General features: G+C 43.2%; 2 protein-coding genes across 8 annotated transcripts in view; both read right to left on the reverse strand.

The window, feature by feature from the left end:
* The window catches only part of TXK (TXK tyrosine kinase), a 93,706-nt gene extending 72,365 nt beyond the window's left edge, over positions 1-21,341 (reverse strand). For all 3 annotated transcript variants that reach the window (XM_089911895.1, XM_022564809.2, XM_089911896.1), the window contains exons 1-5: positions 20,461-21,341; positions 5,312-5,360; positions 4,168-4,270; positions 3,254-3,459; positions 637-702 (exon numbers count right to left, since the gene is read on the reverse strand). In XM_089911895.1, coding sequence (XP_089768021.1) covers positions 637-702; positions 3,254-3,459; positions 4,168-4,270; positions 5,312-5,360; positions 20,461-20,548 — 512 coding nt within the window. In that variant the 5' untranslated portion in view covers positions 20,549-21,341. The remainder of the gene's footprint in view (positions 1-636; positions 703-3,253; positions 3,460-4,167; positions 4,271-5,311; positions 5,361-20,460) is intronic.
* A 2,161-nt stretch (positions 21,342-23,502) lies between these two features.
* TEC (tec protein tyrosine kinase) overlaps positions 23,503-25,952 on the reverse strand; it is a 149,427-nt gene continuing 146,977 nt past the window's right edge. For 3 of the 5 annotated variants that reach the window (XM_089911891.1, XM_089911892.1, XM_089911893.1), the window contains 3 exons: positions 25,611-25,729; positions 25,370-25,527; positions 23,503-24,181 (listed from right to left, as the gene is read on the reverse strand). In XM_089911891.1, coding sequence (XP_089768017.1) covers positions 24,098-24,181; positions 25,370-25,527; positions 25,611-25,729 — 361 coding nt within the window. In that variant the 3' untranslated portion in view covers positions 23,503-24,097. The remainder of the gene's footprint in view (positions 24,182-25,369; positions 25,528-25,610; positions 25,730-25,952) is intronic. The other 2 variants (XM_089911894.1, XM_022564724.2) reach the window with 1 other exon arrangement.

The raw sequence follows: 25,952 nt of genomic DNA on the forward strand, positions 1-25,952 counted from the left end.
TCTTCTAAATCTATAAGGGTAGCAAGAATGTATTTCTAAGCAGAACTCTAGTAACATACCAAATGTTCTTCCAAACTACATTAGCCTACTTCTCAACTTCATTGATTTCTAAAAGATTTCAAAACATGAGCTAAATACAGTAATGTGTCTATATATTAAGTCTAATTTCATTTATGCACAATTAATGCCATTTTTAATTTTTTAAAATGTTTTGACCACGCTGCATGGCATGAGGGATCTTAGTACCCTGACCAGGGATCGAACCCATGCCCCTTGCAGTGTAAGTGCAGAGCCTTAACCACTGGACCACCAGGAAAGTCCCCATTTTTTAAATAATAACTTTTCCATTTAGGACATGCATTAAAATAAGTGCAAGATGAGTGTTTGGTTTCACATTGTCACTGTCAAAAATTTTTTTAATTGACCGTACAAAACAAAAGTGATTTTAAGAAAAAGAAGTTTCTGAATCAACCGCTATAAGGATCAAAGATCTCTTAGGCTAAAGCTGCCAACCGTGTTACCTTCTTTTCCTTACTTTGGTCTTACAGACCAAAAACGCTATGTATACTTATAAGCTGCCCAAATGTACATAATTTTCATAGATTAACCATAGGACATATTTTGGAGGACACTTACTCGTATATTTCTAAGTTGGTTGGTTTGTTTTCAGTCACATAGTTGCTTGGAATTAAGCCTTCATTCCTACAAAGACAAAGCAAAAATCAAAATGCTTGGCACATTTGTGGCATTATTGTGGCAAAAATCCTTTTAAAAACCTCAAGGATGCAGGGCAAAATCAAATTCATTTGACTAATTAAATTGTTGAAAGAAGAAAGAAAAGTTTTTTCATTTCAACTAAAATCTCTGCATGATAAATACTAAGTTTCTGACTTATAATGTGAATAGTTTAAGACGTTTTCTGACAAAAATCTTTGCAAAGAGGAAAAGGTGTACTTACGTGATCACTGGGACATCATAGTGACTAGATTAAAAGCATACCAATTACAAAGATATTGACTTAATTCTTTTTAATTGCCACAGAGTATTCCACAGAATAGATATTCTAGTTCAGCCACGCCCCTATTACAGCAAAGCTGGAAAGAAATACTTGAACATGCCTTCTTGTGTACAAGTAAAAGTACTTCTCTAAGACAGATACCAAGCAGGGAAACTGCTGGGTCACGGAGTATGTACATCTTTCAGTAGATACAGTAAATTGCTGTTGAAGGGAAATGTACCAATTTATACACTCATCAGCAGGGGAGGGGTTTCTCTTTTCCTATACCTTCGCCAATGAAATCTGAAATTTAATATTATGAAAAGATCTCCAAGACATTTTATTGAGGAATACAAGCAAGTTGCAGAGCAATGCATAAAGTATGGTCAGACTTAGGTAAGTTATATCTGCAAACAATACCATATGTTTCAATGAGTGCATTGAGAATGATCTGGACAAGTACTCACTAAATGAATAATGGTGCTTCCTTTTGGGAAAGAGACTGGGTTTGGAGGTGCGGCAAAGCAGAATTTGGGTACTATTTATCATGTTTGAATCCAAAAAAAAAAAAAACTATATTCAGTTATTAACTTTGAAGTTAAAAATTGTTGTTGTTTCTCTTTAAGTCTGAGTCATGCCAATAGGCCACCTGCAGCAGTAGCTAATTACACAGCCCTGAACCTACTAACTTACTGTGATCACTGGGACATCATACCTCTTTTCCCACTGAAAAGTCTCCATCACATGTTGAGACTCAATCAAAAACTGGTAACACAGCCAAATCATCAGGAAAATATAAATAAAGAGGTATGTATGTACTTCTGATGCTTAGACACTTATAATCTCCAAATCTTGACAAGGATCAGAAATCAGTGCCAGCATGCTCTCCCAGAAAGCTCACCTACTCCTCAGAATTCTTCTCTACCCAGGACTCCAGTCTGGCATTAGCAATCTATTGCAACTGACACAAAGAAGTCTTATTGCATCCCAGGGTCTTTTTTCTTTCCAATTTAATTCAGAAAATATTGCAATGTTTACTTCTAAAACTAGTCATTGTAGAAATATGAAAATGAATAAGATACTGTTTCCATTTCTATCTCAGAGCTTAACAGGAAAAAAATTCAAATTGCCAAAGAAAGCATAAATTAGAATAAGAACTTGTATGGTAGGAATTATCATTCCCATTTTACAAATAAAGAAACAAAAATTCATTAAAAATAGAACTACCATATGATCCAGCAATTCTGCTTCTAGGTATTTATCCGAAGCAAATGAAAACACTAACTCAAAAAGATACATGCACCCCCATGTTCATTGCAGCACTATTTACAATAGCCAAGATGCGGAAACAACCTAAGTATCCACTGATGGATGAGTGGATATAGAAAATGTGGTATATATCTCTACAATGGAATATTATTCAGCTATAAAAAGAAGAAAATCTTGTCCTTTACAGCAACATAGATGGACCTGGAGAGCACTATGTTAAGTGAAGTAAGTCAGACAAAGACAAATACTATATGGTCTCACTTACACGTGAAATCTTTTAAAAAATGAAAAATTGAAGAAACAAACAAACAAGCTCATAGATAGAAAGAACAGATTGGTGGTTGCCAGAAGCAGGGGTGGGTGGGGGTGAAGTGGGTGAAGGGGATCAGAAGGTATAAAACTCCCGCTACAGAATAAATATGTCTTGGGGATATAATGTATAGAATGGTGACTGCAGTTAATAGTACCGTATTGCATGTTTGAAAGTTGCTAAGAGAATAAATAAAAGTTCCCATCACAAGAAAAAAAATTTGTAACTATGTATGGTGATGAATGTTAACTAGACTTGTAGTGAGTATTTCACAATATATATAAATATTGAATCATTATGTTGTATACTTAAAACTAATATAATGTTATATGTCAATTATAACTGAGAAGAAAGAGAGAAAGGAAGGAAAGGAGGGAAGGAGGGAGGGAGGGAGGGAAACAGAGGGTAAGTGACTTGCCCAAGGACACACAACAGTACGCGGCAGCATCAGGATATAAAACCACATGTACCTAGTTTGGAGAGTCTGCCTGAAATCACGGTGCTATAATGCTCTTTCATACAGATGGGGAGGTGTGGGAACAGCTTCTGTTTCATTTACGAGGAAGAGTTATAAACCTGGACTAAATGAGCCACTACACGGAGTCTATGTCATGCTTCAGAAGTCTTCAGAGAATGAGAGATGAGAGATTTGGTAAAGACTAAGCCATCAGTCTTACCCCAAGCGGTCTCTTGCCTTCCACCAGTGAGGATTACACTTCTCCAAGATCAGGTATTCCTCTGCTCTCTTTAAGGCTAAATCACAGGGCTCTCTGGGCAGGAAATCATACAGTGCTTTGACCTGGATCTTCTCTTCGGCAAACTCAGAGGGTGGGAGGGGAGGCAGCGGCTTGCGTTTTGATGGCTGCACTCGGCCCCTGTTGGACTGTAAACACTAAAGAGTGAGTCGTTGTGCTATTGTTTTAGTGATCTGTACTAAAAAAGAATCGGGATAGAGCCTATTTGCCTGCCCCCTCACTTCTCCCAGCCAGCTACACCAAAGCAGAAGCCCAGGTGGGATAAAGGTAGGAAATGACTAACTATAGAACGACTTCCAGATCCAGCAACACACTCATCATTTTGTAAATTCTGAAGATCACCAATTCTCTTGCCAGCATTGCACTGAATTGTTTTCATGTCACAACTCTTAAAATTGTATTTCCTCCTTAATAGTTTCACTTCAAGGACTTTTCTCTCTTGGAAAAAGAAAAACGGCTCTTCCCTTTCGCGTGCTGTAAGCTTGTGTTTGGGTTTAACACACTTCCCAAGAAAACTGATTCTCTGCCACTGAGCTGAACATTAATCCTGGCCTCAAAATGGCAGTAGCCAGAACACATTTTTTTCCCAATTTCAAGTTCTGCCAAAATATAGCAGAGTAGTCTATTTTAACTGTTTTTGTTGGTTGGTTGGTTGGTTGGTTTTTGTCTTTCACTTTCTTCTAGGACATCGATTCACTAAATGTTTACTGAGAACTCATTATGTGCCAACCATGATACTAGGTTCTGGGCATGGCAGCAAATGGTACCTCATGAGGCACAGACCCTAAAAATGCCACCGTCCTCTACCCCTTCACCCCCATCAAAATGATACTCACTTGCTTCTTACTTGGCAATTCACTGAACCATGGTCTGCGACGCTGCGTGTATTTTTCTGAAAGTTCTTCATCTTTGCTAAGGCTTATTTGTGTCCTCACTTGTCTGACATTGAAAAATAATCATGTTACAAATGATTATTTGTACTCAAGTTATCTATGAATCTACTAGATTATCACAAACTGGTAGAAAAATCTCCTTCCTATCGTTTTTTTTTTTTAGAAGACTTCCAAACTCCATTTCCTTGAACAAGGTACTACCTCTCAGAACTTCATTTTTTTTAATCTGGGAACTAGAGATGCTAAGACCGTATAGAGTTGTTATGAAATAAAATTGAGAAAACATATCATGTGCCCAATACAGAGTCTGGTGCATATTAAGGGTGTACAATTACAATCATGATAATGAAGATCTTACTCTGTGTCAGGCACAGTGTTTATCATTTTACATGCATCACCTCATTCGATGGTATCTATTGTTATAAGTAGACATGGTGTAGCGATAAGAACATGAGTTTAGATCCCAGGTCTACCATTTTCATAGTGTGGCCTTGGGTAAGCAATGTAACCTCTCTAAGCCTCAATTTCCTCATCTGTATAATGGGGATTGTAAAAAAAAATGGGTGGTTTTGAGAGCTACTTGAGCTAAAATATGCAAACTTCTTAGCACAGTCTGACATATAGAACACTCCCATTAAATGTTGGCTCTTATTATTATCATGGTGCGCTGGATTTTATCCTTATACATCATTTGCTGGGCACCAAAGTGTAAAACACACTGATAGTTTGGGGGAGATACTCAAATAAACAAGACAGGATTCTTACCCTTAAAAGGTAAAAATTACAGAGTGAAACACAGACATATAAATAGCATACATGAAATAAGTATTAAATAAAGAACCAAGCCGCGTGCTCTGGGAACACAATGGAAGGAGCAATTAAATCCAAGAGGATCAAGGAAGCATCACAGACCTGACATTTGACCTACAGCTAGCTTTAAATGAATGGCCATTCAACAGGAAGAAAATGGGAGTAGGGTTTCCCACGCAGAGGCAACAGCAGATACAAAGAGATGTGGAGACTCGACAGACAATAAAGAAAAGGAATGAATTAATTTCCAAGAAGTTGCCCTCGGAAGAAGACTTACCGCTTCTGCACGGAACAGCAACAGCAGAAAATCGACTGGACGGTATTATCTGAAAAGCAGATCATTCTCAACTGTTAGAAAGCCGTGAGTCCGTGATATTGGATAGAGGAGGCTGCTGGTGCTGGTCCAAAGGAGGAAATCCCTGAGGGTACGGGTGACAGAAAGTATTGCAAAGCATATGCAAAGTCTTGACCGTGCCCTTCTTCACTAGTAGAAGATGAAAAACTGTCACTAACACAAAAAGAAGTTACTGGCACCCCGGCCACTGTGGTTTCCCTTCTCAGGCTCTTGTTCCTGGGTCTGGTTTCATGCATTTCCTCAGTCTGTGAATGATAAATGACCATTGTATTCCTCTTTACCTTGATCAGGGCTAATGTCAGTTGACAAGTATACAAAAGAATATGATTCCAGAAACAATGTTCTCCTAGGAAATCTGTTAGCAGGGATTTTGAATTAGGTCCATCGCATTTCTTCAAAAATATTTTAATATATATTTTATATATTTACATAAACTAATATAAATATATTTAATATATTATATAATAATATAATTTAACATATTTATTTTATTTTTATATATTATGTATCAAAATACATTTATACCTTTTTGGCTCTCAAATTTTCTATGGATTAGGTCCAAACATAAACTGAATATTTAAAGAAAGCACTAGCTATCTAGTAAATCTGGGTCATGCTTACACTTCTACTGTCAAGTTTAATCTTTATTTAAGCTAGACCATTTGCCTTTTTCAAACCATAAATTTTGAATTTATCAAAAGCTGTTTTATGTTCATAGAATCTGCATTTCACAGCGGCACTTTCTCATACTGACCCCTAAAAATGAAGCATTGTTAAGGAAGCAGAATACATTAGACATGAGCATTAGCTTTGAGGTGAGAAAGATCTAAGGATGAATTCTAGCTGCGGGGGTAGGGGGGAGGGCGCTGACTATATCTGGGATAAGTCCCTTTACTTCTCTATCTCTTTGTTTTCCTATCTGTGAAAACAAGATAATCATACCTACCCCCTTTGAGAAGCCTTAGGGGGCAGAGGTTAATCTCCAACTTCGTGGGTTTGGGCAAGTTACTTAACTGTCTGTGCTTAAGTTTCCTCATCTGTAAAATGGGAATAACAGGACACTAGGCATGTAAGGCTACTATGAGGATTAATTGAATGAATTCATATAAAGCATGCAGAACAATGCCAGGTATATATCAATAGTAAGAGGGTAATCAAGAGGACCTATTATCATTATAGGGTTGTTGAGATCAAATTAGATATTTTCTCTAAAGTCCTGGAACATGGAAGAGGGGTACAAGCAGAAGACACCCGGTACAATCTACCCCTCAGCATCCACTCTATGCCTCCAGAACAAGGGATGAAAAAGAGCTACCATATTATCGCCAGGTGATGTCAATTTGATCATATTCCCACCCGAAACCTAGTACATTAACCACCATTAGGATTCTTAAGTCAGGTAGAGAAGGAAACGAGGAGAAAAGAAGAGTAACATAGGACATAGCTGCTACAATTCCCACCTCTTAAGCTGTCCTGAGTCCTAAGCTGATCACAGATACCTTCTGTCACCATTCATTCCTTGTGTCCCCTTGCCTCTGCTGACACTTTGGCCAAAGGAGGTACTTTATCTAATGGAATTGCCCAAATGTTCATTCCTGTGGGATTTGGGTCCTTAGTTGGTATTGTCTTAACGGGGTTGTTACAGTTTTCTACTGACCAGGACTATTATGAATTTTAAGAAATGAAGCTAGTGAATTCCCTGAGTTTCAAAGTCCTCATTGTACTCATTGTGAAGAATGAACCCAATTCCTGGTAATCAGGATACTTATCCCAGCTACTCTGACCCTTTCCTGTGCCTATCAATTTGCTGATACAAGGAATCCCAAAATGGTTAGAGGGCAATCTCAACTTCCAATGTTCCCTAACAAAAGGATTCTCCTCTCAGGCACTAGAATCTCCAAACTCACCAAACCCAAAGTCACGGGGAAAGAGAATAACAATATCCAGTGGGTTATTAGGTGGTGATAGGGGCCACTCCAACCTCTACTCCTTAGTTCCCAGACTCAGACATCCTGGCTATATGGAAACAACACCACATTTGCTGTTGGCTTAAGGCATTTACTGTATATGATAGGACACCACTCCAACTTTGCAAGATGTTGTCTCCCAGGTGTCATAGCAATTGAGCCTTTAGCAGGCCATTCTTCTGTCCTATTAAGCCAGCTGCTTCTGAATTACGGGACACATGGTAAGAGTATTCAGAGAACCACTGTACCAGCACCAATGAAACTAAGAAAAGGCTGACTCCACAAAATGTATCATCTTGTAGACCTTTGGTTACATCTTCTCATTTTGTCCCCATTCCAAGAGTTTCAAACACATTCCTCCCCAGATCTTTCACCAACCTCCCAATCTTGTTCTTTCCATGTTCCTGAACTAGCAGGCCAACTTTTCTGCCGTTGCATATGAGTCAATGTAGATTGATGCCTCAGACTAACTGTCCCTAATGAAGTGAATAAACTGATGTACTTCTTGAAGTTCAAGGAGAATGTTATTTCAACACCATCTTTCAGGCTACCTCTGAATAGGGCTGTAGCATGATGGCTGTTCATTTCCTGCTCATGTGGGTTTGGGATGCAGATCTACATGTAAATCAGGCCTGATGGGAAATTCCTCTTGAGGTCTTGGGTGTGAGGTGAAGGAGAAGCAGAAAGAACAGGTACTATGTGAATGTCACCTGCTCATGAAGTTTTCTTGAGCCTTCTGGATCTACGGGGGCCCACTTTCACATATACCATTTCCATATTATTATGGATTACTCCTACACATGCCCAATTTTTTGGTTCAGTGAATCAGATAACACTCAGCTCATGACAGGCTCACTCAGTTTGGATCGCATAAGCATTTCATGGCATGGTTGGAGCATTCAGTCTTCACCAGTAGGAAGCCAGGAGCTACTTTTCAAATCAAAAATAGTGGGGACTTCCCTGGTGGTCCAGTGGTTAAGTCTCCTCACTTCCACTGCAGGGGGCACAGGTTCAATCCCTGCTTGGGGGACTAAGATCCCGCATGCCACGCAGTGTGGCCAAAAAAAAAAAAAATCAAAAATAGTTATCAGCACAGGGTCAAGTCATTACTCCAAATTTCTGAGGGTTTGTGCTGTGATTCTCACAATGGGACTTTCAGAGGCTCCATATAGCCAACATTTTGCCCTTCATCCCAGGCTACCACCAATGATAATTGGAGTAATGGAAAATTGAGTTATTTCTCCCAGCAATAAGGCTATCCCTGGACCTCTAACTATATGACCAAATAAATCACAATTCCAATTTTGACTCTGTTTCCTAGAGCCACTTATGATACCAATTATGGTATCAATCAGGCCTATAATATAAAACAAGACATACCTAAATTAGAACACTTTTAGAAGGGTTTATTTACAAAGAGACTAATTACAAAGGTGTAGAAGGGGGTAAGGTAACGATAAAGAATGTGCAGACACCTGGGTCCAGCAATAGTGGAACTGTCACCATCCCCATGTCCAAAAGGCCCAGGAAAGTGAGAGAGTTAAGCAGAGCAGAGACCATTTTACAGGAGCAATGATCTGCTGTAGAGGGACACAGCCAGTTCAAGGTAACCTCACCACAGCTTCCTTCCAGGGCTCCCCATGGGTGTAGTGTAACCAGAAGCCAGAGGGCTCAGAAGCATGCTGAACCAAGCCCTACAGATTACTTTTCCAGGATAGAGTGCAAGGTGGAGAAGAATGAATACCAAGAGGCCGGGCTCACTGAGCCACGATGGAGTCTGGCTTCCACGTTTAATCCCCTACAGGTCATCCTTCCAGGATAGAATAGGGCGGATAAGAATAAAGATATCCAACACAGTAATCAATATATACTGGTTCCTTTGCCTTTCACCTTCAAAACCTAGATTCATGCATTAGTTACTTGCCTTTCTCCGGTTTGGATGTCGCCGTTATTCAATGTTTGGGCTACAGACACACTGGTGGTGTCCAGGGGTAAACATCTCATTCCTACTCTGGAGATACAATTCCAGTCCAAGCCCAGGCAAAGATTCACTTTTGCTCCCACTGCTATGAGATCACTCACCCCTGATTTAATAACTTTCTTCCTTAGCCTGCACCAAGAAACACAAAGTGGATTTCCAGGGACCAAAACAGAGTTCCGCAAACCTTCACTACATGGTGTATTATTAGGCTTTTGGATCTCAACTGCTTCTGACTGTCAGTTTTCATCTGGTGGCCTCTGCATGAGCCAATTGCCAAAAACACGCCCCCCAAACAGGGTACGTTAGCACTTGGGGGCTCTGTCTACCTTGGCAGGAGTGGTTCTAATTTGCATCCTTACCGATTTATTCCAGTGTTGCCTTAGAGCCCCGTACAGATATGCATCCATCCAGGCCAAGAAATGTGAAGTCCGGTGTAGGTTATACAAGTGAGAGAAGCAAGCAGAGTATGGTATGGACTGTGGCAAAATGCTGTGTCAAAGTCCCATGTAGAGGTATTTAAATACTCCTTCCCTCTTCTACATCACCATTTTCCCCCTCTCTACTGGATCCTTCCCAATAGCATATAAATATACTGCTACTTCACCCCTTAAAAACAAAACAACAAATTACCCTTGATCTTATTTCTTCCATCAGCTTTGCTCCCCATTTATAGTAATTAGCAGTCTTTATTTGCTGCCTCCAATTCTTTCCCTCCTACTTTCTCTTAAGCCATCCCAGTTAAGCTTTTGATCCTACTACTTCCCAAAACTGCTCTTGTTAGAGTCACCAGGGTCCTATGCACTGCTATAAACAACGGTCAATTCTAAGGCCTCATCTTACCTGTGCTCTCAGCAGCGTTTGACACTAGGTCCTGCTGGTCTTCCTTCTTCTCAGTCTCCTTTACTGCTTTCTCCTCCTCCCTGCTAACTTCTTAGACTGGGTCTAATGCTAGGCTGCCCCAAAGCTTTTGATTTCTTCTTTACTCTGCCTTATTCGCTCCCTTGATTATCTCATTCCTTCCTGTGTCTTAAAAGCCATCTATCTGCTGATGACTCCCAAATGTACGCCTCTACCCCAGTGCCAATGAATTCCAGACTTGCACAGCCAAAGGCACTCTCAAATTCTCCATTTGGATGTCTAGTGGACATCTCGAATTCACAGGAAGAAATCTGAACTCCTCTCATCTTCCTCCCCAAACTCGTCTATCCACTCTTCTCCATCTTGTCAAGAGCAACTCCATTTTTCCAGTTGCTCAGGCCAATGATCTTGGAGTTACCTTTGACTCCTCTCTTTCTCTCATACCCCAGTCCAATCCATCAGGAGAGCATGCTGACTATTCCTTAAAAATGTATCCAAGGGCTTCCCTGGTGGCGCAGTGGTTGAGAGTCCGCCTGCCGATGCAGGGAACACGGGTTCGTGCCCCGGTCCGGGAAGATCCCACGTGCCGCGGAGCGGCTGGGCCCGTGAGCCATGGCCGCTGAGTCTGCGCGTCCGGAGCCTGTGCTCCGCAACGGGAGAGGCCACAACAGTGAGGGGCCCGCGTACCGCAAAAAAAAAAAAAATGTATCCAAGAGTTTCTGCTTGAGATGACGAAAAAGTTCTGGAGATGAGTAATGGTGATGATTGTACAATAATGTGCTTGGACTTCATGCTCCTGGACTCTACACTTACAAATGGTTAAAATGGTAAATTTTATGTTAATTACATTTCACCACAATTTAAAACTCACACACACACAGAACGTTACTGCTTTTCCCCACCCTCCTGTTACTAACAAGGTCTAAGTCTCCATTATCTGGATTATACCAAGAGTCTCCTAACTTCTTTCTGCTTCTACACTTAATCCCATCCCCCCACCCTTTATGGCTTATTTTTCAGTGGCCACAGTAATTAATTTAAAACCTAGGTCAGATCATGCTACTCCTTGTCTCACAAACCCACAATGGCTCTCCATTTCACTGTGCGTTACAGCCAATTTTCTCACAATCGTCCTTAAACCGTCCACGACCTGGCCTCCTGGTGCCTCTCACCTTCTCTCCAATGTGCTTGTGCTCATTTCACCCCATCCACACTGCCCCCGCAGTGCTTCTGGACCAGGACTGCTCTCACCCAAGGCTCTTCGCTTTTGTTCTGCCTGGACCATTCTTCCCCCAGCTGTCAGCCTTCCCTACTCTCTCCACATCTTCATTCCTTTAATTAAATTAATAAAATAAAATAGACTCTCAATTACATATGGCAACAAGAGTATATCTTTCCTTATTTCCGAGGCCTTCCGTAATCTGGCCAGCCCCACCCTGATGCTTAGTGCTCACCAATTCCTATTACACCAGCTTCTATTCTTCTGTTCACTGTTCTCACAGACACCTTGAACATTTCTGTCCCCGGCTTAAAAAAGGCTTCCATTGCAATCCACTCCCACCTAATCTTCCTTCGGCTCCCAAAGCACTGTTATCTGTCTTGCTCTGTGGCTCATAATTAGGTACCAACTTCAATGGTTATTTACTTTTCTTTGCGTAGCCTTCATCTCTCACAGGGCTCCTCAATCTCACCACTACTGACACCTTAGAGTGATGACTGCTTTGCTGCGGGAGCTGTCCTGTGTATTACAGTATGTCGAGCAGCATCCCTGGCCCCTGTGCACTAGGTGTCAGTACCAACAGCACCTCACTCCTCTGATACCCACCTCCCACACCCAGGTGTGAAGACCAAAATGTTTCCAGGAATTGTCAGAGGTCCCCTGTGGGCAAAAATCACCCCTTGTTAAGAACCACTGAGCTCGATTGTGAACTCTTCAATTTCACGGTCTGAGTCTCATGGTTTTTTGTCTTGTCCATAGCATCCAGCATGAGAGCCTGGTACAGAGCAAGAACTCAATAGATAGCTGTTAAATAACGTCTCCTCAATATCTACACCATCACATTACACTTAGGCTCTATTTGTCGGTAACTCATTCTACCACATGCAATCTCACAGCTCGACGCTGGCCGGCCGCAGAGCAAGCTAGGTTGACCACGTCCTTTTGACTAAGTAGAAATAAGTAGAACAGTAAAGCTTCCGGAGCTTGTAGTAGGTCATAAGTCTAACCTTTTGTTCCAGGCAGAGTAAAAAAGAAGAAGGGGGCTTCCCTGGTGGCGCAGTGGCTGAGAGTCCGCCTGCCGATGCAGGGGATGCAGGTTCGTGCCCCGGTCCGGGAAGATCCCACATGCCACGGAGCGGCTGGGCCCGTGAGCCATGGCCGCTGAGCCTGCGCGTCCAGAGCCTGTGCTCCGCCACGGGAGAGGCCACAACAGTGAGAGGCCCGCGTACCGCAAAAAAAAAAAAAAAAAAAGAAGAAGGAAGAGAGGGAGGAGGAGGAAGGAGGTGGGAAGGAGAAAAAGCAGCGGCAGCTTATCCAAAATCAAGCATCAATCCACGAGATGCTAAATGAAATGGTTAAAACCTGGTGTTCAAATGTTCTTTTTTCTGTATAAGGACAGCATATGGGGTTGAGCAGTCACTAGGGTCAGGGTAACCTGAAGTCAAATCACGACTCCATTTTCTTGTAGCGACAATATGATTTGGGGCAATTACTCAGGGGGCTGATCTGGAAAATGATAGAAATAAAACCTACCTTGTAGGAAAGGCAGTTTCCCACTGCTACCAACAAAGCATTTACCATATGGAGGGACTACAGGAAGATCTTCCTATCCTATACTAACTCACTCCCTACACACTGAAATAGGTCCTGTAATTATCCCCATTTCACAGATGAAGAAATTGAGTAACAGACAGGTTCAGTAATTTGTCCAAAGCTACATACCTAAAAAAGCAGCTGAGATTGAATTTAAGCCCACAGAGCTTGGCTGAGTCCATGAGCATAATAATGAGACAGTCCTTGTGGATGAGAAGATTGCGTAAGACAGCAGAGATGAAATGTCTAGGACAGAGCAGTTGCTCATTTAATGTCCAACCTTTTGCCTCACTCAGTTCCCTAGAATTCATTCAGCAAGTATGTATTGTGTATTCAAAGAGCAGATTTGAGGTAAACAGATAGAAGCACACTATGGTCCTCCCTCTGAAGACAAAATGGGAAGAAGGTCAAGTAAACCAAAGCTGACCTTCAACCCCACAACTCCTGTGTTCTGAGCCCATTCTCTACCCCTGTTCACCCCGCTCAGGACTCTAAGGGGTCCTCTCTCCACTGTCAACACAGCTCTCCGGAGGTGCTCTGAAGCTTAGTCTTGGCAAGGTGAAAATGATATGATAGTAAACTGATATAACAGTAAACATGTACGGCGGTGCTTCTTTTAAAGGCATTTTCATATCTGTAAGCATGACAACTGTATTTGTCAGAGTGATCAGAGAGAGAGCAAGATAAACTGACTTAAGGAATTGGCTCACACAATTGTGAGGGCTGGTGAGTCCAAAATCTGACGGGGTGGGCTTGCGACTCAGGGAAGAGCTGCAGTCTGAGTCCAAAGGCAGTCTGCTGGCCGAATTTTTTCTTGCCTAGTGGAGGTCAGTCTTTGGTTTATTAAGGCCTTCAACTGATTAGATGAGGCCCACCCACATTATGTCTCGGTAATCTGCTTTACTAAAGATCCACTGATTTAAATGTTAATCTCACACAAAAAATATCTTCACTGAAACATCCACAGTAACATTTAACCCACTACCTAGGCATCAGGGCCCAGTCAAGTTGACCCATAAAATTAACCATTATTATACCTTAAATTAAACATATAGAACTTTCAAAGAGAAATTGCTGGCATTTGTCAGCAGGAATGATATCTGGAGACTAGGAAAAGGCTCCCCCCCCCCCCGCCTTCACTGAATTTACCATACATGACTACACACCACCAGAGTGGACTATAAATCCAACAGCAATCTCTCGGTTATCTTTACTCTCTCCTGCAGCCTGGAATTTAGGAGGAAGTTTTTTCACAAGTGATTTATTTGTCCTCACTCAGTAGCAAAGACAGCTGCCTTCAAATAAGGGTACTACTCTGCCACAGCTTTAATTACGACACGGTTTTGTTCTATCTCCCCTGAAGACCAAGAAGAGCTGTGAGCAGCGAGGACAACCTCCGCCTTGTTTATGGTTCAGTTCCGCCCAGCACAGTTGCTAGCAAGTAGTCGCTGCCCAATAAATAATTGATGAGTGAGTAAAAAACAAGTTGTGAAAGCCAAACAGCGTCCTGGTGTTCCTTGCTTGGCTTGACTCTTCAAGACACCAGGCCTCTTTATTTACAGACTGAAGTAATGATTCATGCCAAAGCGGATAGCAATGATTATTAGATTTGTGGTCATTTTCTATTTACAGCATCACAGGTCTTCCAGGTGAGTGGGTAAATGGAGAGTCACTGCCACACGCCTGCTGTGGTTCCAGAAGCCATTCTTTGAATTGCTTTTCTCAGTAACCTGCAGAGAGAACGCCCTTTTTCGCCTTTATAAAATCCCCAATGAAGGCAGAAACTCATGCATATCTGGTCTTTGCCAGAGACGATCTAAAATGCCGCAGAGATGGGCAATGACTATTTGCCTGCTAGAAGGTGATATTCAGTGTTGAGGATTAACGCAGGAAGAAGCCAGAGCTTCCCCTCCCAGGCTTACATCTGCGCTATTCTTTTCATCTGCTTCTTATTCCCCAGCAAATACCTTTAATTATCTATCTTGTACCAGCAAATCAGGAAAAGGGCATCACATCCCGGCGTAATCTCCGTGACCTTTAGGAACTGGCACGTCCCTCATGGGTAAGGGAGTCGAACCTCTTATTTTATTTAGTGTTCGCGTACTCTCCTGGGAAGGCTTGCTTCCCCCTTCTCCCACCCGTGCAGGTCTCCTAACAGCCTTCTGCTTGTGTGCGTGGCTGCAGCAGGGCTCGGCTTGGGGACGGGTTTCCACCAGGGGGCGCTGGAAGGGAGCGAGTGGGAGAAGCACCACTTCTCCGAACAGCTCCCCGCCGCTCACAGTCCAGCAGATGAACGGTAGCTGAAGGGCTGCTGGGTCACCGCCGTCTGGGAAGCGAAGCTGGTGGCGTTCCCTCCGTTTCGAATGTTTTCAGATTTATATCTACGGAACCTCACGTATTTACGATGGCAGAGTTTTCGTTATGAATCAGTGCTTCAGGCGAAATTCAGTCCTCCTGAGTTTGCTTAGAATAACTGGCAGAAGGCTGGTGATTTTTATTTGAAAACATGAATAACTGGCTCGTTTCAAGAAGTGCCTTGAGCCAAAGACTAGGCTAGTGGCCCAACGCACACAATCCAGGTTGCGGTTTTAGGACGAGGAATTCCAGGGCAGCTGCGCTCACAGCTGAAGGGCTCGGGGAACTGGAAAGTGTGGAAAACCTGTGGCTTTGGATAAATGGCTCTGGGCAATTGGAACTGATCCTCTAAGTTCACTACAAGAAGCGCCTTATTTTTTTTCCAGAAATTTACAGAAAGGTCAAACCTCCTCATGACTGTGATAAATTCCCACCACTAGATCTATTTAAGGGACTTCTGAAGACCAGATACATGTTAATGGACTTAACCCATATCATCTGGAAGGTGTGACACATAGCTAGTTTTTTAACCTGAATTTCTGCCTCTAAGCAGGCACCAGTAAAGACTTTCTGAAAAGACACCAAACCAAGAATCCACACCAATGAGGGAAAGAAAGAAAAGAAAATAGAAAGAGAGGGAGAGGGGGAGAGAGGGAAGGATGGGGGGGGGGCGGGCAGAGAGAGAGAGAGAGAGAGAGAGAGAGAGAAATACACTGAGTTTTTCACAGAAACATTTATTCAATTTAAGAAGTTATCCTTGATACAAACTTATGGTTACCAAAGGGGAAAGGTGGGAGGGGGATAAATCAGGAGCTTGGGATTAACATATACACACTACTATATATAAAACAGATCATCAACAAGGACCTACTGTATAGCAAGGGGAACCCTACTCGATATTCTGTAATAACCTACAGGGGAAAAGAATCTGAAGAAGAGTTGATATATGTACATGTATAACTGAATCACTTTGCTGTACACCTGAAACTAACACAACATTATAAATCAACTATACTCCGATATAAAATAAAATTTAAATTAAAAAAATTTCTAAAGATATCCTTGATTCTGAATTTATGCTCTTTATATATTTGAAGCATTAAATTATCCCTGCTTTGTGTGTGCGCCTCCTTTGATATTAAAAGGGCACTCCTTTCAACAGAATTACTGAAAGAACACTGTTTCCTTTTGATATTAAAATGTCCGTTCTTCTAAGAAATGATAGTCGCCAGAGATGTTAGTGTTTTTGAATGTATTGACAAAATAAGTTAGCAACCCATTATTAGATCCCAAACTGTTTTCTGGACATTATCCCGTCTGTGAAAGCTTCAAGTAAGGGGAATAACTCCATTAGGGATTTGTTGGTTCCTAACAGAAAACAGGCAGCTAGCTCATGGGACAGTAACTGATAATCTGGGTGGAGGAGAAGAACGGTGCTGGCCTGGCTGAGCCTCAGGGGTGCTGTGTGTGGGGAAGGGGTGCAGAGACTCCGGAAGCCTGGGGAGCTGCATGGGGCGCTGGGCACTAGGGGAGACAGGGTCCCAGGGGCAAAGATGCTGAAGGGAAAGGCAGAGTCTCCCTGAAGACTGATCGCTCCTCTGTTCACAGCTTCAGCCAGCAAAGCCCCAGGCACCAAACATTCCAGCACCAGAAGCCCTTGTTTGTTCCACACAGGAATTTTATTCTTTCCCAGTCCTGAGCTGGCGTGAGGCGGACTTTGCAGGCATCTTGCCCACATCTCCTCCATCCCCTGGTCTCAGAGCAGTGTTTCCTAGGAGACTGTGGCCCGTGAGCTCCGAGTTCATGAGCAGCTCACAGACATCACAACCAAGACACCTGGCCAGCTTGGGATGTAGGTGCTTGGCCACCAGACCCGCTGGCGGCCAGCACTGGGCAGCACCCCGCCCCCCGAGGGCAGGAAGGGGACAGATGCCAGCCAGTGGGCTTCACTACACAGAAAGGGCATCTGCCGGTCACACACAAGAAGGCGTGGAAACCTCACAGACGCAGTTCCAGGTGGTGACTGCTGTTAGCATTATTGCTACGGGTTTCAGGCAGTTGCAGGAGGATAGAAGTGAAGTGGTTTAGAAACAAAAGGAAAGACACATATACTAGTGTCCCTATTAACACTGAACCTATTTTTGAGAAAGGGGACCATCTCCAGCCTGAGGCAAAGTGGCAGTAAAAGTGGCCAAGTCTTTTTTTGGTCCATGGCTCTCCTAGCTTTTGCCACTGAATTAGGTATCTATTGTTGGAAACAAATTAGCTCCAAACCTAGAGGCAGAAACTGTTTACTATCTCACAATTTCTGTGGGTCTGGAGTCCAGGCACTGCTTAACTGGGCGCCTCTGAATCAAATTGAGAAGTTCATGAAGCTCATGAAATTGTAGTAAAGGGGAGTTGGGATTTGCTGGAGAATCTACTTTCAAGTTCAGTCACATGGCTGTCGCTGGCCTTGGTGGCATGGTTCCTGGTGATGGGGATTCTCCACAGGCTGCCTGAGAATGCTCGCAGCATGGCAGCAGGTTATCCAAGAGACAGGGAGCCCAAGAGCACTAAGAAGCCACAGTCTGCCGTAACCTAACCTCCCAGTAACACTCCATCCACCCCTGTTACCATACTCCATCTTTCCCCAAGGAGAGGGATCGTGTGAACAGCTGGAGGGGGACATCACTGGGGCCACCTTAGAGATGCCTGTGCAGCCACCCTCGTTATCTCTGTATTAATTGTGAAAGAAATAACAGAAGATACTAACTTAAAGGGGTTGGCATGGGACTCAAACACAACGAGGAATAAGAGAGGGCTTTGAAAGCAGAGACCCAAGAAAAGCAGAGTGACCAAGGGGTCCTTACCTCACCCTCCAGATCAAATTATGAGTCCAGAAAACTGCATTTTAACAGTATCCTAAAGCACACTTCAGGCACACCAACGCTTAAGAACCACCCAATTATTATTTTTCCTTCTACTTTATAAATTGGGAAGAAAAGACAGAGAAATTAGGTGATGATGAGATGGAGGGAAGGGAGGTGGTCAGCTTTTCGAACCCCCAGCACATCTCCCTGGTCCCCGTCCCCTAAATGATTCTCCTGGGCTGGGTCTGTCCTCAGAGCAGGGGTTAGTTGGGAGAAACGACCAATTGTGTTTCACAAACTGACCCTCACAGGAGCAGTGCCCTGGTACCACTCCCAGGCTCTGCACACCAGTCAGTAAGATCAATATTGCACCTTCCACAAGGATCTCCTCCTGCCCTACAGCAGCCTATGAGGCCAGACTTCTATGACAGCCCTTAAAACAACCAATGTATTTCCCAAATGACTCTGGCCCAAAAAATACCTATAAACATTTTTTTGATTAGTAGTAACACACCCTGGGGCACCTCTTAGCTTTCTCTGGTCAACAGTAAACACTCATTGTTTTACCCAGAAGAAAATGGAGCCACGGCTTCCCTGGTGGCGCAGTGGTTAAGAATCTGCCAGCCAATGCAGGGGACATGGGTTCGAGCCCTGGTCCGGGAAGATCCCACATGCCGTGGAGCAACTAAGCCCATGCACCACAACTACTGAGCCTGTGCTCTACAGCCTGTGAGCCACAACTACTGAAGCCTGCACGCCTAGAGCCCGTGCTCTGCAACAAGAGAAGCCAACGCAATGAGAAGCCCATGCACCGCAATGAAGAGTAGCCCCCGCTCACTGCAACTAGAGAAAGCCCGTGTGCAACAACAAAGACCCAAACGCAGCCAAAAAGAAAAAATAAATTAAATAAATTAATTAATTTAAAAAGAAAGAAAGAAAATGGAGCCACATCTAAGTGCAATCTGTGGAAGAAATAAACGGGTGAGTCTTACCGTTGAATCAAATTATCAGAAGCTGGAAAGGACAGTGATAGTTCATCAAACCCATGCCCTCCCAGGCCAGATAGAATGATCCTCAAAATATCCCCACTAATAGGTGGTCTCTTATTCAATCCTTTGGGCAATCTAATCCTTGTCTCAACCCTCACTGTTTATTTTATATATAACTGAATCCTTCCTGTTATCATTTACAGCCTTCTCTCGAGTTCTGACCTCAGGAGAAATGAAGAACAGATGCCCACATGGCTTTTAATGAAAAGGTTCTTATTAAGTCACTGCTCACCTTTGTCCTGCCATTGGGGGAAGTGGGGACATGGGTTACTGCTTCTTAGCTCTTTCTGCTTTGCTCTGCTTGGCCTGTGTTTCTGATAATGGGCACCCCGTCTTGATCTATGTGTGGACCCAGACTGTAAGTTATAATTCAGGTAGGTACAAGTGGAGTAGCCTGGTTTATTTTTTACGAATCCTACCAACAAGTGTTGGGTCCTAATGAGGTGATTTGGTTTAAACACATGACATTTAAAAATTGCAAAAAATTTTTCCTAATGTCACTTAAAACTCAGAAGTGCAAAAACTGTTGTCAGCAGCCTTGATTGCTTTATTCTGAGGTGACTGAGCTTTGTTGAAGCTTGTTTCCATAGTCATCCAGGATTAAAATCAGTATTTTTCTTCCAGATTTTTAATTATTTGCATGATAAGGCTCTCTGAGTCTTCGAGGTAAATCAACAAGCATTTCCAAAACTTGTACATGGGACTGAATAGTCTTCCAAAGCAACTCCAAAATTAAGTTCATGAAGAGCCCGTCATTTTAATCTATTGTTTCTCTCTAGTATCTTGTTGGGAGGTAGGCAAAAAGAGAGTGCCCATTGTACAGATGGGTACCTGATCTAAAGAACTTACCAAAGGTGACCCACTAATGTTGCAGCAAATCCTGAAGTGGAACTTGGTCTCCTAGACTTTTGCCCTCAGTTCTTTACACTAAATATTCTAAATACAAACACTTTTCACACTGATTGCATTTCTACACACACAGGTAGATTTAAGGACACTATTTTGTTTTCTTTTGTGTTCTTAATGCTGAACATTTTCTAAAATTACATCACCACCATGGGTATTTAAATAACAAACAAAACCCTGTCACAACATCTGGGGAAATTATCTTCCACACTTCACAGTTTCTGGCGTTCAAGACTAAGCACCATGCCCAGAACAAGCCCTGAAGATAAAGGACAAAGCCATCTTACTTACAGGTGGAAAGAATCATGGCTGCACTTGTGCGGGGAGCAAACAAAACAGCCTTCAGGTCTTCAGCGATGCTCCTGTCACAAAAACACATCTTTTAACTGAAATCATAGCTCACCCAAGACGTTTCTCACAGGCAAAGTTAACCCCACCTATTTTCCTGTTCTAAAAACCTCAGAGAAGTGTGTGAATGACAACCCAATGGCCTAAATAAGAGAAAGCTTGATAATCTACATCCAGATCTTTGAGGGTAGCTGCTATTAGTTCTTCATTCCCGAGTGCGTGGGTGATTCCAGCAAACACCATTTTCAAGAAATCACAAGATTTGGGTAAAAGGGACCTTAAAAAGAGCATGAATTCAAATTGCTCTCTCTGGACAGACAAAGAATTGGAGGCACAGATAGGATAAGGGACACCGTTAGTGGTAGAAACAGAATCAGATTGTAAGTTTTGAAGTACCACGTCTAGAATATTCTGTCCTCCTACTCAGTACTAACACTTTAGGCACCGTACGAGGAAAGTTTATTTTGCGGGGCAGGAGGGAAAAAACTAATCCATCCCCAGGTGACTGGGGCATGGCCGAGAACTACAAACACAACAACATCAACAATAAAAACGCACTTAGGAGTTGCACTTCATCCCACTGAAAAATAACCAAAAAGTAACTAAAACCAAAGGGAACCACTGCACTGAAGACACAGCAGATTCACGTTGCCCTTCCTATTCCCTGCTTTCTAGATTAAGATCTCTTTACACATTCTGGGTGGATTCTTCTATTTTTACTTCTCCTTTAGCCGTAGCTATGGTTTTATATAAAAACTTTTTTTTTAAGTTCTAGTGAAATATTTAAAGATTTTTGAAGAAAATATTCCCAAATGTTGCCAAATCTTGTTTTCCCATCAAAAGTATACATAACTATTAGGTTAAGGGCTATACTTTCTCCTCTCTCTTCAAAGCGACCTAGCGCTCTAAACACAGTTCCTCAAGGTCAAAAGGGAAGTATGGGATGGGGCTGGGAGGGACAAGAGGACTCAAGGTGAGAGACGAAGGAAGGAGGAAGGAGGAAGGTATGACAATGACAGTAGGGCACGGCGCACATACAGCCAACCCCTTGAATGAGCTACAATTCAGTTAACAGGTGTGTATATTTTTGTGATGGGGGTACAGGTAAATAGGAAGATGAGAAGGAAGGTGGCAAACAGACTGTGACAAGACTTAGGAAAAATATTTTATTTTTTTCCATTATAAGGGGGACAGGGAAGGACAGAAGACAGCCTTCAGGGGATGAACTGACCAGAATGGAAAGATGATTCTCCATGGTCATATGAAGGTGCTACTCAGAGTAGCCAGCCACAGCCTGTGTTCCTTAAAAGGTCTTGATTTTCCATAAACGCAGCCATCTATAATAATTTTTTTAACCATTAAAGCACTTAGTGAGTTAAATGGTTCTAGTACCACTGCTATAATATTCAAGCCAGTGCAATCAACAAAAGAGGGTAGATGGGTCATTCACCTCGACTGCCTGCTCTTGCCTCTAGATCCTTAGTGGAAACATAGGGAAATGAGAAGTCACACGCAGAGGACATGCTATCCGGGTCCCAACAACCTGGCATGTGACAGAAGAAGCCACTCCCTTGTTAATGAGACTTGAAGATGGTAGAGGAAGTGGGCCTTGAGTATGTAGCTTAAAAAAAATCAAATGTAGAGGCCTCAGCTCATTCTTGGAAGCAAGAGCCATAATAAATCCTCTGGGATCCTGAGTCCTGCTGTACACAGGTTCCTTTGGGCCCCACGTGAATGGGTAAGACTTCTTAGTGCTTCAAACACAAACCACAGAGATGCCTTTTTCATGTCCCAAGGTCTACAGGGAGTCCTCGAGGAAACAGGCAGCCAGGGAATAGTATTTGTGTTATTCGGAGGCCATGGGCACAACTTCTGGCCCATTACTTGCTTAGGAAGCCAGGGGGGTAAACTCTTGAACCCAGCATTGCCCACCTGTGAGCTGTTTCCTTGGCAACACTGTGGTTTAACCTCGTCAGCTGTTCCTGGAGAATGTTCTGGGGGATGCTGTTGACTGAGACAACTCGTCGCTGGGCATTAAGTAGCTTCTTCACATAAGAACTACTTCCGTGAACGCTAGGTAAAGAGTGTTCACACAATGCTCCACAGCATGGGGGGAGACCGCGGCCCCCCAGAGTAGACGAACTCCTGAAGAAAGGCCCTGTGTCTTGCGGGGCTTTCGATGCCCCCAAAACCAACAATACAGTGTGGGGCAATACACGGCCTTGCTTTCATCATGATGGAGACTGTCGTTCTTTACCCTGGGCTCATGAGTAAATGAGGCTCTAACTCAGATGGTGTCCTGGTCAGAAATTATAAGGGTCAGAAACCCACTCAAATAAACTCAATTGCAGGGTCTACTATGAAGCTATAACAGACAATCTCTCTGATGCAGGAACCCAAGTCCAGCCTGGCCTCCTGAAAGCCATCTGGGAAACAGCTCACACATGGCCCCATGCTCTCCATTTTTCCTGGCTGCTTCCTGAATTCTGCCAGAACTTGGCTTGCTCCTGGGTCTTGCGCGCAGCTGGGACACAGCCTTTGTGGCGAGCGTCCTCTGTTCCTTCTGCTCCAGAGCTCACTTTCACATTTATGTCCAGGGACAGATTCTTAAGACACAGAAACTGATTGATTGCCCCTAGGCTCAATTTTCCATCCAACTCCAATTAGCTGTATCCGTGGGCAGGTCCACTTAGCCCAAACACAGCCCCTGCTGGGGGCTTAAGCTGGATAGGCACCTCAAACATGGCTACCCAAGCGAGGAGGGGGCATTAGTGATAGAAGGGTCCAGACATTTTTCTCTTCAGTAGGGAATATTAGATCCTCAGGGGAAAAGGAATTGACAGCTGTAAGGTAAAATCCTTAGTCCTAAGAGGGTTGGCTCATATATTACAGAATTAAACATTTCAATTAAAAGACAACTCATAAAATCAACTATACTCCAATAAAAATCAAATTACAAAAAAGACGACTCATGTTTCTTATAAATATATAACTTTATATATTGTATATATTTACAATATGTACAGCATACAAATATGTTTTAATGTAATGCTAATGGCAGTCTTGAAAACAGATGTTTCAAAACAAACGATGGGTACTTAGCCAAGGTGGGTTCCTGATCCATCTGGAACCCATATTCTAGACAATGCCCCAGCCCAGATTTCTGTAGAAGTCACAGGGAAGAGAGGGGTGGCTGGAACGTGGCTCGGATACCCTTCCCCCTCCCAATTACCCTGGCCTTCCACTGGCACCGGCTAACGTGACCCCAGATGCACCCCTAAAATGGGCAGACCCTGGGGCCTGGGCATAGCGCCTGGCACATAGTGGGCACTCCAGTACTTGTGGAATGTATAAAAGTGGGTGCTTTTAACCATCGTGTCTAAGGCAGCATTTCCATAATCTAGAAGATTCGGTCACAGAGCTACGGCTGGTGGAGAAGCAAATGTTTTAGGTGTTTCCCCTTTATAAGTAAAACAATCTACACGTCCAAGTGCTAAATAAATTAGAAGTTTGCCACAAAGTGCCGTCTCTTCCTCGTGCTTTGGAATCTGGAAGCCATCGCATCATCCGGTCACAGCACTCATCTTCCAAAAGTTTCTGTACATTCGACTAGTTCATCTATCGTGCGCAGCAGATCTTCAAAGGAAGGCCTTCCCTCTGGTTTCTACAATTCAAAATCAAGTAGAAGCTGTGGGTTCCAGAATCCATCCCCAAAATGATTTTTCACTGCTCCAACTCAGATAGCAATGCATACCAGAGTAAGGGACTCCTTGCTTTGGGGCCGGAACACACATGCATCTCCAGACAGGTCTAATCGATCCTGCACGTGCTGCTGCTACACTAACCTTTCTGCCACGTGGCTTTGGCATCCCATTCAAGAACCTAACAGAGATCCTAACTGCCTGCAAAATCAAGTCCTGCTGACTCACAGGGCCCTCTATAACCTGCCCCTCCCCCAGGCCCTTGCTACCCAGTTTTATTTCCCACAAAAACCCTCACAGGGGCCCTATGCTCAATGAGAACAATCTCTACCCTTGCATACACACACCAAGTTCATTACCACCACCCTACCTTTGCTCACATTGTCTGCACTCCCCCTAGCACCACTTCTTGGCCAGAAGGCCTCTGTCCATCCCAATCAGTGCTCTTGGGAGGCATGATAGCAAGTGACCAGGGCATGGGCTTTGGAGTCAGACAGGACTCCGCTTCTCTGTAGTTAAGTGGCCTTAGGCAAACGACAACGTGATATCCTCATCCACAGAGTGGTCATAGTAAAAGTATGCACACTTTGAAGGGTTATTTTGAGAACTAAATTGAAAGCACTTAGCACAGTGCCTAGCACATCATACCTCTGAGCTAATGTTACTGTTATCTTTCAAAAGTCATTTTGGTGTCTAATCTCTTCTCTGAGGTGACATTTTAACACAGGGCGAAGGAAAACTTCCGAAGACTGAGAGTAAATGACCTGAGGAAGTTGAGGCTTGGAGAAAAAAAACTTCTCTGGTGAAAGAGTACTATTTCGACAACACCAGAGATCCACTGAAAGAACAGCTACTTCTCTGGGCTTATCCCCAGAGCCCCCAGCTCAGGCGACTGTGGCGGGAGCCCCACTTGGGAAGGGAGCGGCAGCCTGAATTTACTATCTTAATTATTAGTGTTTTCCACTTCTTCACATCTTCTTCCCATTATTCAGACTGAGTTGAGAAGACCGGCTTCCTACTTAGGAGTTTGAAATCATATAAAACATGCACTCATTCACTAGGCTATAAAGACCACACAGTTTGAATCTACCAAGCCCAGATCCCTGAATGCTTTAGAGATTGAAGAAGAAAGCACCCGAAAAATGTTATACCTCCTGCCAGCATCTCAGCATCACCTCGTATACATATCTGGACGCCAACTTCGGCTGATGGAGTCGGTGGCCGTGAGTAACCATGGTTACCACTTCATAGTTGGTGTTTTTCTCAAAGGGCATTCTGCCTTCAGTGAATATTTCCCACATTAAGACACCTGGAAGAGGAGAAGGATTGCCAAACGATGCACCCAGTTCCTCTTCAGGGCAGAGTTGAGGGGAAGTGGAGCGTGACTCTTACCAAATGACCAGATATCTGATTTGCTGCTAAAGCGGCTGTAATTAAACACCTCAGGTGGACACCACTTCACGGGAAATTTAGCACCGGAAGAACTCGTGTACTGATCATCCAGAACATACCTAGAGTAAGACACTGAGTTACGGTCTGTATTTTGTACATGTTCTTTAATTTTTTTTCCCCCTTAAAATCAAAAGCACAGTTGACTGAAGTCCAACAGGCATCCGGTTGAAGCTGGCTGTTTGCCTCTGCAGCCACGCCTCTGCAATTGCCCTCTTCCTCTAAGTGCTTGAGATGCGTGCACTGTAACATTCTAACTGCGCTTTCACTTTTCTGTTTTTCTTT

The sequence above is a fragment of the Delphinapterus leucas genome, chromosome 5 (genome assembly GCF_059928025.1).
Source record: "Delphinapterus leucas isolate spDelLeu-1000000601 "Yukka" chromosome 5, BTC_Dleu_Yukka2, whole genome shotgun sequence".
NCBI classification, from domain to species: domain Eukaryota; kingdom Metazoa; phylum Chordata; class Mammalia; order Artiodactyla; family Monodontidae; genus Delphinapterus; species Delphinapterus leucas.